The following is a 14,793-nucleotide window of genomic DNA, read 5'->3' on the forward strand; positions in this document are numbered from 1 at the left end:
CCTGATATTCAGCTTTTAACTTGTACTTATTAACTGGAATATCTCACTTCTGGCTTTCTCCTAATCTGAGATATTGGTCCTGAGAAAACTACACACATACTTCATGAGCACTACTGCACTGCAAAGGTCAAACTACATTGCACAGAAAAATTGGAGATTCTAAAACAGTTGCTTGGAGGTGACCTAAAAAATGAGTTTGTATCTTATATGATATGTAAAGAGAGGCCAAAAGGGGGTACTGTTCAGAACAAAGGGGCTGGGGGAGGTTAATTTTTTTCATTTGAAATATGAAGAATATAACAAAGTTTGGCTTTCCTTGCTTTTGTCTCCAGAGTCTCCTCCAGCAAAAACAGCTAGATAAGGACTGATATTCTAATGAGGAAAAAAACAAAAAACAGTAAATGAACTTTAAATTGCCGAAGCCCTGAGCTGTGGGGGGGGGGGGGGGGGGGGGGGGGCTGAAGCTCAGAGCCCCAAACTTAAGGTATGGGGTGGCAATTTGCGGGGGGGGAGGGAGAGGGCGGCGTAATGGATGTCACAATTATTTTTTTAAGTTCAAAGAGGGTCACCAGCAGAAAAGGGTTGAGAAACACTGATTTAAACCAACATGATGGTTGATGGATCCTAAAGTATAAGGGCTTGCACTGGAGACTGTAGAAATCTATCCCTATAAATAATATATCAATTTATCAGAAATCAGAGGGAAAAACAGACATCACAGTGACATGGTGGTGCTTCTTGGGAAACTACATTCTAATACAAACAGCCATCTAGGTATTCACACACAGTCCCATAAATCAGTAATACATCCCTTAAAAGGTGACTTGCAAAAGGGGGGGGGGTGCTTTTTGGCTTTTTCGTCATGAATAAAGGCGGCATAAACACTCTCGTCCTCCTTGCCTTCCCTCCCTCCCCCACAAAAAGAAAGTTTTATGCTTGCCTTTTTTACCATAGAAATATCAGGAACATCAAGACTTGTCTTTCCTTAAAATAATTTTTTTAAATGGCTTCTCGGGAGGAACTGGAGTGGGAGCTCTCTCAACCATTAAATGAAGGGACAAGGGTGTTGAGCCTTTAACAAAAAGGTCTTCACTCTCAACTGTTTACCAGGCACAGGAGTTAAAAAGAGACAACAAAAACAAACAAAACCCAGAGGTTTGAACAGGCTGACTAAATATCCTTTCCTTTCCCAGCTTTCACTTCCTTAGTATTTGCAATATAATCATCTCACTAATTCTCCTGTCATCCTGAGTCTCCCTGAAAAAACAGAGTAGACATGACCTAAATTTCTTATAGAACAACAAAGCAGACCTTCTTTATGCATCTCAATGAAGCAAAGACGACCACAAGCCTTTGTTTTTATCCTTTTGTAGGTCACCTTCAACCAACAGCACCTTTTTAGCATGGAGACTTGTATACAACATTGCTTTTAAACTAGTTTCACATAAAGATTGGAAGCGAGAGTCATAAAATCAGATTGGTGCCTAATCTCAAGGAGGATCTTGGAGAGAAAGTGACATATACCTAATGGTGTCATAATGAGCCAAACAACCATGCAACACTTCATGCAGGTCACCAGTAAGCACAGATGAGAATCAGGTAACACTTTGTGAGAACAGAGACCAGATGGGGTGGTACAACTGTAGACACACCTCAGTCACACAGACAGACTGCTTACCCTCAGGTTTAGTGGTAGTACCATCTTTAGGCAAATTTAAAAAAAATAAGGAGAGGGTAAATAGGGAAGAGTTAGTAATATTAACGGAAGTGGGCACTGTACATTAGCTACAGAAATAAGCAAAAAAATCAATACAATTAAAGAAATGAAACCGGAAAAGAATATTTGGTTAATCAGCAACTCAAAGCATGAAGCATCTGAACCGGTCTTAGCATCAGATTAGTTTGGTCCCATTGCAACCATGTATTAAAGACACAGCTTTGCTAAATCCCATTCCTTTGCTTGCCTTGCCCATTCCTTCTTGGAGGAATGGGCAAGGCAAGCAAAGGAAATTGCATGTGCAATTTTTTCTACGGGCAAAAAGGAAAGGAGTTCCCTTTAGAGCCGATCCAATCCGTGCATCATTTAAACAAGAAATAGAGTATCAGAGAAGAGCAGTAAACACACTCTGCTTTGGAGTGAGACTAATAGAGCACTTTCACTTTTCTGTGTTCAGCCTCTAAACGTTTGGGAAATGACAAGAAACATGCGTTTAACTCCAGTATTCTGTCTGCAGTTCTCACTACACCATGAAGTCAATGTGAGCAACTAATTTAAGCCAGGGCAAACACTTCACAACAAAACCACTGAAACAAACGGAGCCACTGAACTGAAGTTAAGACAAAGATTTTAGCAGTAAGTGAAGCCTGCCATCAGAAGGAATGTATACATCTATCCTAATATAATTCATACAGTATTTCCCATTACACTGACAAGAGAGCCAGGATATCCTGTGCTATGAAGTCAAGTTTTCAACTGATACAGCTAAGGTTTAGCAATCTGCACAACAGGAGGCAAGGTATCTGTTCTCATACCACTTAGAGACCTGCTACAATCACTTAATCTGGTAGAAGTCAATGGAGTTGCATCAGTGTAAGGCTGATGTAAATTACAATAAATTACAGAATCAGATCCTAGCTCAGGTAATTAGCTCTCCCTGGGTCAAATCTAGGCTAATGAAAACTGTCAAGCAAGCAAATAATCTAGCAACTGTTTTTAGCTGTTTCTGAACTGTATTTCCTCATCCATGCAGCCTGCCATGCCACCTGAAAAGTACATTCTACATCAAATGGTGACTTCACTTGTCAGCATGAAAAAATTCGGGCAACAGAAAATGGCAAAAGGAACACAAAGCATGATTTAACCCATCAAAAAGAGCCTGAGTGGAGGAAGGTGAACTTGTGCCTTTAACATAGGCCAAAAAAGTAACTACATCATACTCACAAATCAGTCAGATTCCTCTCTTTGCTTCTCTATCCCTCACTTATATGAAGAGACAGCTCCTTAGCTCAGGATCAAATGCAGCTAAGACATTCTTAATGCTACCCAAAGAATAAAACAACTTGCAGTAAACTTGTTCTTTAGTTCCAGAGGGGCTACACCAGGGTGAACTGGGCAGCAAGTATCCTCCCCTGGACTGTCAGAGTCAAAACAACATCTCTTCACAACATAAATGTGCTGGTTAGTGCTGGAAACAGAGGAAGAAAGAAAAGTGTTTCAAAGCAAACTGTGTTTCCTGCAAGGCTGATTCCCTCTGGAAATGTATTTTTCTTTAGCCTCAGTTGCCACAGAGAACAGACTGGTTCTGGACTGCTAGTGACCATCTCGTTGGAGACGTGGCTTATATTCAGAACAAGCCATCTAATACTAAAGTCACGTAGTTTATAATACTGGAGAAATTATCTGCTTTCTAAGAGAACACAGAGGCTCACCTAGTGATGCGTACGAGCCTGGGGGCAGGGCTGCCGCAGAACTGAAAGGGGTGGAAGCTCCAGAAGATGTTACTTTCGACTTGGCACTAGCTGCTGCATTCACATCGATGTCACTGCGAGACCGCTGCAGAGATCCTGGGGTTGACACGGATTTTGTACTCACTGTAGAGGCTTTAGACAGGGGTGGGAAACAGACACACAATCAAGACTAGTGAGGATTAATTTGTTTGACTCTTCGTTTCAAAGCACCCAGTTAGCACTTGAATAAGAACGTTCAAGTGTTCCCTGTGTAAGACTTCAGTGCTCATGTAAAGGGCCAGAAAGACCATGATGCACAATGTACTCCCAGAGAGAGTGTGAACTTCCCCTTGCTGCCCTGCAAATGTGTCCCAGCCTTGACCTAAGAGGCCACCTCTAGGGTAGTTCAGTCTCTACAACCCGTTCAAGCCTTGGCCTCTCTGCTGAGATGGCAAACAAGGTCCTAATCAGTGGCAGTTCGGGTGGTGGCTATGTGATGTAGGCCACGTTTACACTACAGGGATTATAGTGGCCTAGCTATGGCACAACCCCATAACGTAGATGCAATCTATACCAATGGAAGGCATATTCCTGCCAGTGTAGAAACACCACCACCCTGAGCAACAGTAGGCAAATCCATGGAAGCATTATTCCGCGGCCTAACTGGGTCTACACCAGGGGTTACGTCAGCATAGCTACATTGCTTGGGGTATGGATTTTTCACACCCCTGAGCGATGTAGCTATGTTGCCCTAACTTTTAAGTGAAGACCAGGCTATAGCCCCATCTACTGAGACCTAGACTGTGAAATTCAATGTAGTTCACACATAGCACCACTCACCAACTAGTAAAATTTTGGGGCAACTCCTGAGCTAGAATACCTAGAAGTAGTGACCTAGATGTCAATGATTTCGTATCTCATTACCAGTGCCCTGTTCTTTTCTAAGTACAGTTTCCCCTACTCTCATCAGTCCATTAAAATATATTGCCTCATCCACCATGTCTCTCTTTATTTTGAACTAATTCACAGTGCTGTTCTGCAATGGTATCTGTGAGCAGAAAAATATATTACTTATATGTAAGCCTGGAGTCTGTCATGGAGGTCATGGATTCTGTGACTTTCCGGGACTTCTGCAATGGCCAATGTGGCTGGCCCAGGGGCCGCCTGAGCAGCTCGGGCAGCCCCTGGGCCAGCTGCACCAGTTGCTGCTGAGGCAGTCTCGGGCCACCGTACCACCACCACCAGCCCCACAATCAGCAGCAGGAGTTTGGGTGTGGGAGGGGGATCAGGGCTGGGGCAAGGGTTTGGGGCGCTGGACGGGGTGAGGGCTCCGAGTAGCGCTTACCTCTGGGGGCTCCTCGGAAGCAGCAACATGTCCCTCAGCTCCTAGGCGGAGGCATGGCCAGGTGGCTCCACATGCTGCCCCCACCCCGAGCACTGGCTTTGCAGCTCCCATTGGCCAGGAACCATGATCCATGAACCAGGGAGCCAGTGCTTGGGGCAGGGGCAGTGTGCAGAACTGCCTGGCCATGCCTCCACCTAGGGACATGTCGCTGCTTCCAGAGAGCTGTGCAGAGCCAGGTAGCGAACCCGCCAGCCCCACAAAATCTCTCCCCGCTCCCAGCAGCAGCAGGGGTCCCGGGCCGCTGCCTCCCCCAGCACCTGCAGGGGTCCTGGGCTGCCCCACCCACCCCTGAACACCCGCGGCGCCCCTCAGCCACCCCCTGCCCCAGAGCACCCGCAGTGCCCCTGGGCTGCCTGCTGCCCCAGAGCACCCAAGATTTAGTCAGGGGTATATAGTACAAGTCATGGACAGATCACGGGCCGTCAATTTTTGTTTACTACCCGTGACCTGTCCATGACTTTTACTAAAAATACCTGTGACTAAAACATAGCCTTATACTCTCAGCTGATGGTATCTAGTAGCAGACTAAAGTGTGATCGAATCAATTAGTCTGGGCCCTGCATTTTGAAGGTTACTGTTAGCAAGGCCTGCTAACAGTAACCTCATCTGCTCATGAAGGTTTTCTGTTCCCCTCACTCACTGATGTTCCCACCCAAGACTATGCCCTTCAGGCATTAAGCTGCAAGTGCTTGGAACCAAAGCAAAGCTCTGAAGATTCTACATGCTGGAAAGTCTTGATGAAAAAGATCAAGGAGGCTCAACATTTCTTTTGACTGTATCAAAGGCCTCTGTGGGATACCATGCCTGTTCTGGGGTACATAGTGGAGACTGAGACGGTGGCTATTGAAAGCCAAACAAAAATCAGAGATGGAAAAGGCCTGTTAGGTATTCTTGTCCACCCACCTGCCCGTGCAGTCAAGTGTACTAGGGCTCTGATGGTGAAGTGGTCCAGACATCTCTTGTGTCCATAGGTGAAAGCACTTTTGTGATCAATTTGGAATTTAGCACCACAGGAGACATGCACTTAAGGTGCCTCCACTATATGCTGGTGACCAAAGGAACAGCTATGTGTGACTGGACTAATGATCAAAAGAACAACTTCACAGTAAATGGAGATTTCATTATAACCAGAATCACTATCTTGAACATAGAAATATTTGAGTCTTTTATCTTACTTCATTACAAATCTTCCCCTGCAATAGGTGATTACGTATCCTACAGTTCCTGTTCTCACCTCTGGATGTAGTGCTTCCAGTAGGACTTCTTTTGGCAGACAATGGACGGCTAGAAATTAAACACAAACATTTATCAAACAGGTATTTTTTGAGTCACCAATAATCCTGGCTATAAAAATGCCAACATATTTTAGGAGGCTTTGTTCTACATTACTACATTAATAACCAGTTATTAAAAATAGCAGTGGCCTAATCACAACCCCACCCTCCAGACTTCAGGGTGTGCCAAAGTTGCTATATACACAGAAGCACAACCATACCAACCACAACCTCAGACACCTCCAGTGGCTCCCCACTTATTTCAGGATTTCATTCAAAACTGCCCTCTTTGTTTTCAGAACTCTCCACATATGCTCCAAATGACTTCAATGATCAAAGGCACAGGAAGAGTCTATCCCCATGATTATTCTCTACTCCCCTCTCCGCTAATCTAGAACTGGCCTTCAGTCCAGCACTGGTCCTTCATCACTGAAGTCTGCTGCACTGAAACTCTTGCTTTGGAGCCAGTCTAGTCTGAGTGATAAATGTCTACTTACTCTCCCTGTGCTCCCGCAACACTCTCCTGCTATTGCTAGACTGCTGGCCTGGCCCTCTTTCATTTTCTTTTTAAATATATCAGATATATATTTATACAGTTATATAATTACCATGATAAACATGGAATTACTTTTTAGAAGCTGCTGAGTATGTAGTCATAAAGGTTTGTAACAGACAACTATTTACATATAGTAATAGACTAACAGGATTTATTGTTTAAATATAAATATTGAGGCTCAATAATACTCCTTAGAAAAGAGTATGAAAAAATTACCATGAGCATTAACAGAACAAAAGAAGATTTCAGGTCCTATGTAAATAGTGACTAATGTATTTTATACATTTCTTTGTAGGATGGAGGTGGATTTTACAATTCATATTGTAATAGGACAGTCCACAAAAAATTCTAACACTTTTCAGCTGGGGCAAATTTTGAGTCTAAATTCTTTCACTGTGTCCCTTCAAAAACAGCCAAGATACACAAATGCAGCAGAAAAGCTATTCATTTTGCAGCTATATAATTTATATCTAGCTTGGCCACTTCTCTTCTTACAAGAAAAAGAAAAGACAAACAGATACACTCACTTCTCTGGCTTAAGGCTAAGCATGAAAAATTTCAGGCCAAACAAGTGTCTTTTTAAGTTAGGAGGGTTGACTAATACTGTCTGGCTGAGAATGAAAAGCCTCTTGTCCACTTATTTATGGATTCAAGACTGACTCCAGGATATTTAGCAGTGTGGGTTTTTTTGGTTTTTTGCAATATCTTGCCAGCCAGAAACCTCCTATGCCATATTTTGGAGCTGGTCAAATGTTGAGGTCAAGAAATAAATGTGAACGGTCATAAGAGAGATGAGAAAACAAGCTTAAGCATGAAGTTGTGAATGGTAACGGTGCAATGTCATAGTTACTCACATTTAGGTGCATCTGCAGTTTAGTCAATAAAATCAGTGGTAATAAAGTAGAGGGACTTACTTGAGACTCTCCTGGGAACTGGAGGATGAGCGATCGGACTGAGGCAGGGACACTATGCTATCTGAGTTCTTCAAGTGAGACTGCAGGGCTTTCTGATAGGAGGATTCCAGCGTGTGATACAAGTGTTCTGCTTCTCTGCTGAAGTGATTGTGGAAGCCCCAATAACATCTGAAAACAAGATCCCAATATACCATTGAAAACTCCTTGTAACGTTTGATGAGCCACAGCAGCTCAGTCACAGGAGATGTCCATCCCCAACGGCAACAGCTTAATTGAACCATTTCAGTGATGCAGCCTTTCTGTGATGCATCTGAAACATACCACGCAGGCTATCACTGTGTTTTGAGAAAGCAGTTCCACACAAGACACACTGACCAGAAGTGGGAAGGCAGGATGTACACTGTGCAGGGCATCACAGGAACACATATAGCACCAGAAAGGGGCAGAGTCTATACCCAGATGTCACGGCTACAATCAGGAGGTCAGGAAGAAGACCATTAGCCCACAAGAGCAGCGGGGATTAGACAAGGCAGACATCCCATGGCAAGCTTCAACCAGCAACGTCCCGGTGCGAGGAGAAAATCTAGCATGAGTGCTTGTAAATACCATTAACACTTTCACCCAGACTGGATCTATACAGGCTGAGGGGACACTACATTGGTGTTTAAAGGGGTAGGACTGGCAAATTAATGTGAATTAAATAACAGTTTCTGAAACAATCTGCAATTGAAGACAGATCTGTGGACCTGATTCATGACAGCAATAACAGAGATTTTTCTTTCAAACTGTAACATAACAGTGACTCCCTTATTCAATAACATTCAAAAGCAGATGTGTAGTAACTAACAATTACCCCTGAGATGATCCTGACCTTTGCATAATACTATGGGGCAAACTTTGGCTGCTACTGAGGCAAATCTTAGGGAGTGCTGAAGCTAGCTGTTCTTACTGTCTTCAGTGAGAGTGGCTCAGCATCACTCAGGATCTAGCCCATTCAAAAGAGAGAGAAACATTTCAGCACAAAGGGACAGTCCTTTGTGGCACTAACAGCCTCTCGGATGATGCTGAGCATCCTTACTTCCTGTTATAATCTATAGGAGTTACAGGCACCTTTCAGGATTAGGCTGGAGGACACTTTAAGAACAAGATCAATAAATGCAAATTAATCCATTTGCACGTGGCAGCTGCTCCCCAGACAGAGGAAGCCATCAGCATTTTAATCTCTTTGGGATAAAATGCAAAAATGTAAATCTTAATACTGGCAATATATTAAGTAAGAAAAAAATAAAGGAGAATTTAACATTCACTATAAATCCTCAAAAAGTCTGCCTAGCTAGCTATCTGGGTTACCTAGCCTCATTGCTGTAACACCTGGGTGCCTACAGTATTTTCATGATTGGAGAAAATGCTCCCTCCCAAAATAATTTAATACCCACTCCTACTGTGAACTACTATTTCTTGAAGTGTAGCATTTAATCATTTGATTCTTATAAACAAGTTAATGAAATGTAAAATGTACCAAACGACAGCTTTCTCTCTCTGTATAAAGTTCACCTAGAATCCCTGGTTAATGGGTGCTTAGTTTAAGAACAAGTTCTCAGTATACCAAGACAACCTCCCATGGACACATACACAAACTTTTGAAAATACAGCAGAACCTCTCCTACACCCTTTGTGACAGGGAAAATCATTGCAAATTAATGAGATTTCTGTATCAGTGATTAAGAAAGGCAAAATAATGCTGCCTCACAATTGTACTTTATTAACTAACTCTGACAGTGGTTTTCATTATTTACAATATTTTGTAGTAGTTTAGAAAGCAATGGCAAGCCCAATCCTGTAATATTTACTCAGGCAAAAATTCCATTAAGGACAAAGAGATTTTTGTATGAGATAAAAGAATCAGGCGTGAAATCAAATGATACTTGGCTATCAAATCTCACTGCCCTTTGGCAACCCAGTGTTTTATGGGAACAGGAATGAAACCACCAGATTTTGTCTAGGCATTATATTGGTGGCAGATAAGTAAGAATTAGCAAAATGCTCTTGTGCTTCTAAGAACATACATTAATACATGGATTGATCCATGCTGGGAGAAAACAAAGTTACAAATTGATTTAATTTTAGACAGCAATGTAAAATGACCAGAATCTAAAGAAGCAATGTGTGAATGGCTGGGGTTTTATTAATCAGATCATACTGACTGCTTTGTGGATCTGCTCCTGTTCCTGTTCAAGTCATGAACTTTTGCCATCGACTGCCATGGGAGTAGGAACAGGCCCTATATGCATTTGTCTTAGCTTCACTTTTCCATCACACACCAACCATCCTGTGTTTATAAAGTGATACTTATTTTTTTTAAAATCCACTTACTTTCTTGCCTCTATCCTTGCTTCAGAGTCCGCATCGTGGATTCCCTTCTTTATTGTTTCCGCTAATACTGAGATGTGTCTGAGATCAGAAGAAAACATTGTTCAGACAGTGAGTAAAGATGCAGAAAACCTCCCTGCACTCATAGATGAGTCTGCAAAGTTTAGTGATTTCTCCCCACTCTCAGCAAACAGAGAGCATTTCACAGCTTCCCCCATTTCCACATAACATCCTTTAGGGGAATTATTTATTTATTCTTACAAGTCAGCCTTTTTTTGCTGCTGGAAAACAAGAGCCAAGCTGCATTCTTCAGAGGTCATTCCTTAGTTACCATGGAAACTACCAGGGTGGAAAAATAATCTCTTAACTCTTAAAGTAGCTAACGGCAATTTGGGTTAATGAAGTGAGGATCAATCACCTTTCCTTTTCCCCTCACCTTTGTCTCTCTTCGCAGACTGTTAGTTTGAATAGCCATATTGTGCCTGACAAATATTATTCTCTTATTATGTCTCTATTAGTTGTGTGTCAGCCTTAAACTAGCTATGCTGGCTTTATGCCTGGCATCTGGGAGGCAAAATCCCGCCCAGAGTGTCCCAACACCAGTGCACATGATATACCATCCTTTAGGAGTCTGCAACACACTCCACTCTCTGCATTTGTCCAGCATCATCAGTCAGTAATATAAGGTGATGGGCCCACAGTCTTAGCTTCTCCTACCCCTTCAGGATGGCTTGAGCCCCAGTGGTTGTAGGAGGGAGTACTCCCCGGGCTTGGGTGAACACAGGAACTGCAACTGCATCCTCACTTGCAAGAGTCAGATCTTAAGGTGGGAGCATAAGGGAAGGAAAAGGCCCCTTGTGTGCTCCTCTCTTTGCATCCCAGAACAATCCAGCTCTTAAACATATAGGTCAATATAGGGAAAACTGGCTTTTTAGAATAGTATTACTGCTTTACTATCTAGAATTACTATAGCATTATTACTTCGGAATAGCAATATTTTGGAATGATTGGACCACAGAGTACTTGCCTGCAGCAGGAAACTGAAATGCCTAAGATCTTCTTTTCTGACAACCCCAGTCCCTTCCTCCCATGCCTGGCTTCTCTCTGCCACTTCTTTTCAGTCAGGAAACTATGAGACCCCCTTGCTTGAGTTTCATCTGGAGAGTGGCGGTGCTCAAGAATTCATTAACCATCTTCTCTGCAGCCTGACTGGAGAGGACCCATTTCTCTAGTCCATTCAACAATGCTTTCAGGAAATAGCGTCTGTGGCCCTAGGAGCCACACCTGTGGTGCCACCAGAAGTTCCAATATTTGGGAGGCCTCAGCAATTCCCCCAACAGCCCGCACCTAAGCAGGTGCACACAGGGCCTCAGTGGACTCTTTTTCCTTTTTATTTTTGAATGGGGAAAAAATGGATTTTAGCAGTGAGGGTGGGATGTTTCAAGCCCTCACTTCACCACAGTACAAATCGCTTCTCCCAAAGGGACGCTCATGCTCAGATCTTACCTTTCTAGGGAGTGTGTTTGCCACTCCTGTAACAGCAAGTCTAAAAATTCAAAGCAGCGCCTGAAAGTGGGTAAAGGAGAAATATTGTCTGAGCTATTTAAGCTAATAAAAAGGCATATGGCTTCTGGTGGACTTGCCACCACACACCAGTCATTTATTATTATGGGGCCCAGCTGGACACAAGAAATCAGCAGTGACCCCCTTATTAAAAATACTAGTGTATCTATAAAGATCAAATTCTACAAAGAGTTTTTACACTAAAAAATATGAACATATGCTACAGTAATGGTCTGAAACACTAGACTGTCACCACTGTATGAAGCAGTGCTCTGGACCATAGCTGTAGAATATTACTTGTGGGGTGGTTTTGATTTTGCTTCTTTTTAATACAAAGGACAGTGAGATGTAGAGAAGATCAAAGTTAATATTACTTTGTAGATAGCTCTTTACAAACACTATGCTTCACATCAAGTCTGAAAAGAAGGTATTTTCTCATCCCCATTCTTCAAATAGAGAAACTGAAGGACAGAGGTGTTAAGTGACTTGCTTAAGGGATGTGACAGAGCTATAGTCAGTGGGCGACACAGTCACCAATCATTCTTACTTCTGTTTGTCAAGCTAGAGGAGACCAGAGCTAAAGACAGTGGGCATAGGTCTTCTCCAACGAGACAGCAGAAAGGAAATAATCATCCATTTTTAAGGCCAGAAGCGACCAGTGTGATTATCCAGTCCGACTCCTGCATAACACAGGCCATGGAATTTCAGAGAATGTGACTTTTACACTCTGGTCCAAAGGAAACGTACCGCAGTAGTGGTTGGTGGTAGAAAATAAGAGCACATCCAAAGCCTCGGAAGGCAGCCAAACTAATGTGATAATATTATAGCAATATCTAAACATGCACAAACACACACAGCTGTACAGTACACCCACACCTACCTCCCCACTACACGTTAAATCAGCTAATTTCTATTTAAAGGCCATCCTTCCTTTTCAAGAACAGAAAACAGTGAATCTTCCCTATACAGTGAAAAACTTTTAAAAAAAAACGTTTGGTTTGAATTTTTCATAGTGACCTAGGGGATTCAGACACATCCATTAATGTTAAGGGAAGATGTGCGGATAAATCCTCGACATCGCTTTGAAAAACTCAGCTTTTCCTTTAAAAAAAAACAGGAGGTGAATTTAAGCCATTGATAAACAAGAAGAAAAGTTAAAACCTCATTCTCACCTTCTAACTGCAACAGACTTGGAGGTACAGTTACTGGTTATGATGGGTATTAGTCGAGGGATGTGCGTATGCTAGAACAAGAAAAACAGAGGGAAAAAACCTTTACATTTTAGATTTGCGGGAGTAAAGCCAATTTCCCTTAGTCATCCTAAAGCCAACATACACACACTCATTTTGGCTCATTTGAAAAAATTCAGCCCATAGATAAAGGAATATTTTTAAGAAAGATATGGATTCTTTATTTACACTTATGGACACAGGCTCCAGCGGGTCTGTAGTGTGAGACCCATATTCATCAATGGACAGAAATCTCCAGTAGTAGGGCATGCCAAGGCTCCCCACAGCATGCCCGCCACATCACTGGGCAGAAGCCACACTAGTTGATTAATGGCCTTAGACAAGATGCACTGTCCATGGAGTGCTTACAAAGACTCTTTATATGAGGATGGGAAGGCAAGCAAAAGTGGTTTAAAAATGACTTCAGAGAAATATACACTCAGCTTTCCAAAGGTAAAAATCCTTTGTTTCTGCAAAGAAGTTTCCCTAATAAATCTTACGCTGATAGCACTTGTTATCCACTCTCAAAGTCCTTTGCAAACCTTCACTAGTCATGCTTCACAAGGACAGAGTGGTAGGGCCCTGATCATGTACTACTTAAGTCAATGGGCACTTTCGCCTTGGATTTCAGTAGGTGCAGGACTGGACCCTAAGTGAATTGCCAAAGGTCATACAGTGCGTCAGAAGCAAAGCCAGGAATTAAACCTACAAGTCCTGATTCCTAGCCCCTTGCTCCAAACACACAATCCATCATTCTAGAATAATGAATCATGCATAAAGAAATAGAGTACTTCCATTTTTCTTATACAAAGTAACACAGAAGGATACCCTGTTAAACAATGAAATTATTGCTAAATGATCTTTTAGCCTGTAAATATGAACATGGTTAGGTCTTGTTTTGCAACTGGAATCTAGAGCAACTTGGCAAGTTATGACTTTGAACCCTCACTTGCTGACCAACAGCATTTATATTTAATAAAAGAGCTGCAAGTTCACCATCTTTACTCACTTACTAGTACTATGAGAACTACTTTCTTTTCTACTTACAGTCTAGAATGTATCTGATGACGCATGCTACAACCTGAACCATCAGAACAAGGTCTTCATGACACAAAATATCACTGCTAGGCTTCAATGCCAGATGGCTAATGATAATCTGAGGAGTTGCCCCTTCCCCTTCCTACAGGCTAATAGCCACCCAAACACCAGATGCTATCCAGCCAACAGCTTATAATTAACAGTGTCCCTACCATCTGAATGCCTCTGTAATGCTCTTCTTTCAGGTGGCTACACAACTTCCACTGAACAATTTAGTCAGTAAACTGCTAGATTCATAAACTGGGTTCATAAACAACAAGAGCCACCAAGAAGCAACTTCCATTGATAGTGGACAAGCTATTACTTCTCATTTATTGTCAGTCTCTTTTCCCCTCTTGAACTGTGTTTCAATAAATAGTTTTCCTTGTTCTAAGACATGACAGGGGGATCAACAAAAGGAAGGTATTGTCTGAATGCAGATACCATATCCAGATAAGATTCAAGGAAGAAGTCTCATAGCCAAGTTCTGCAACATTTAGGAGCTTAATCTATTTATTTAAGCTAATTTTCACCAGGGACATGTTCACATTCTCTCCTCAGTTCAGATCTGATCACATAGACAGATTTAAGCCTTTATAAGACAAAGTTTTGTTTTGATATATACTTACTCGGATGATTAATCTAACAGCTACAACACCAGAAGTGGACATTACTTTGGCACTGTTAGGAATCAGATTAAAGATGGTTGGCATGATGGCTTCTGCCCCATGGTCAAACTTGTTTCCCAAAACTAAAGACAAATGTCTGAAAAACAATTAAGAAATGCTGGTAAATATGCTTTAGATTATGCTAGTCATAGTAATGTAGACTATCTGACATGCACTATTTCATGATTTTTCAGTCTCCTCTCTAACTCCACCAAAGAAGAATGAACAGACATATCTCATTTTACAGTTTTCATCTCAAACCAGTGCTATGCTTTTTGCTCATCCAGATT

The 14,793-nt window shown here is 42.1% G+C and overlaps 1 protein-coding gene across 41 annotated transcripts in view; it reads right to left on the reverse strand.

The window, feature by feature from the left end:
• Positions 1 to 14,793, reverse strand: part of CLASP1 (cytoplasmic linker associated protein 1) — a 266,722-nt gene that overhangs the window by 115,159 nt on the left and 136,770 nt on the right. For 25 of the 41 annotated variants that reach the window (XM_037912896.2, XM_037912893.2, XM_043525470.1 and 22 more), the window contains 8 exons: positions 14,465 to 14,600; positions 12,702 to 12,772; positions 11,473 to 11,532; positions 9,970 to 10,047; positions 7,597 to 7,764; positions 6,087 to 6,136; positions 3,430 to 3,600; positions 1,679 to 1,702 (listed from right to left, as the gene is read on the reverse strand). In XM_037912896.2, coding sequence (XP_037768824.1) covers positions 1,679 to 1,702; positions 3,430 to 3,600; positions 6,087 to 6,136; positions 7,597 to 7,764; positions 9,970 to 10,047; positions 11,473 to 11,532; positions 12,702 to 12,772; positions 14,465 to 14,600 — 758 coding nt within the window. The remainder of the gene's footprint in view (positions 1 to 1,678; positions 1,703 to 3,429; positions 3,601 to 6,086; positions 6,137 to 7,596; positions 7,765 to 9,969; positions 10,048 to 11,472; positions 11,533 to 12,701; positions 12,773 to 14,464; positions 14,601 to 14,793) is intronic. The other 16 variants (XM_037912897.2, XM_043525472.1, XM_027833968.3 and 13 more) reach the window with 1 other exon arrangement.

The sequence above is a fragment of the Chelonia mydas genome, chromosome 11 (assembly GCF_015237465.2).
Source record: "Chelonia mydas isolate rCheMyd1 chromosome 11, rCheMyd1.pri.v2, whole genome shotgun sequence".
Lineage (NCBI taxonomy): Eukaryota > Metazoa > Chordata > Testudines > Cheloniidae > Chelonia > Chelonia mydas.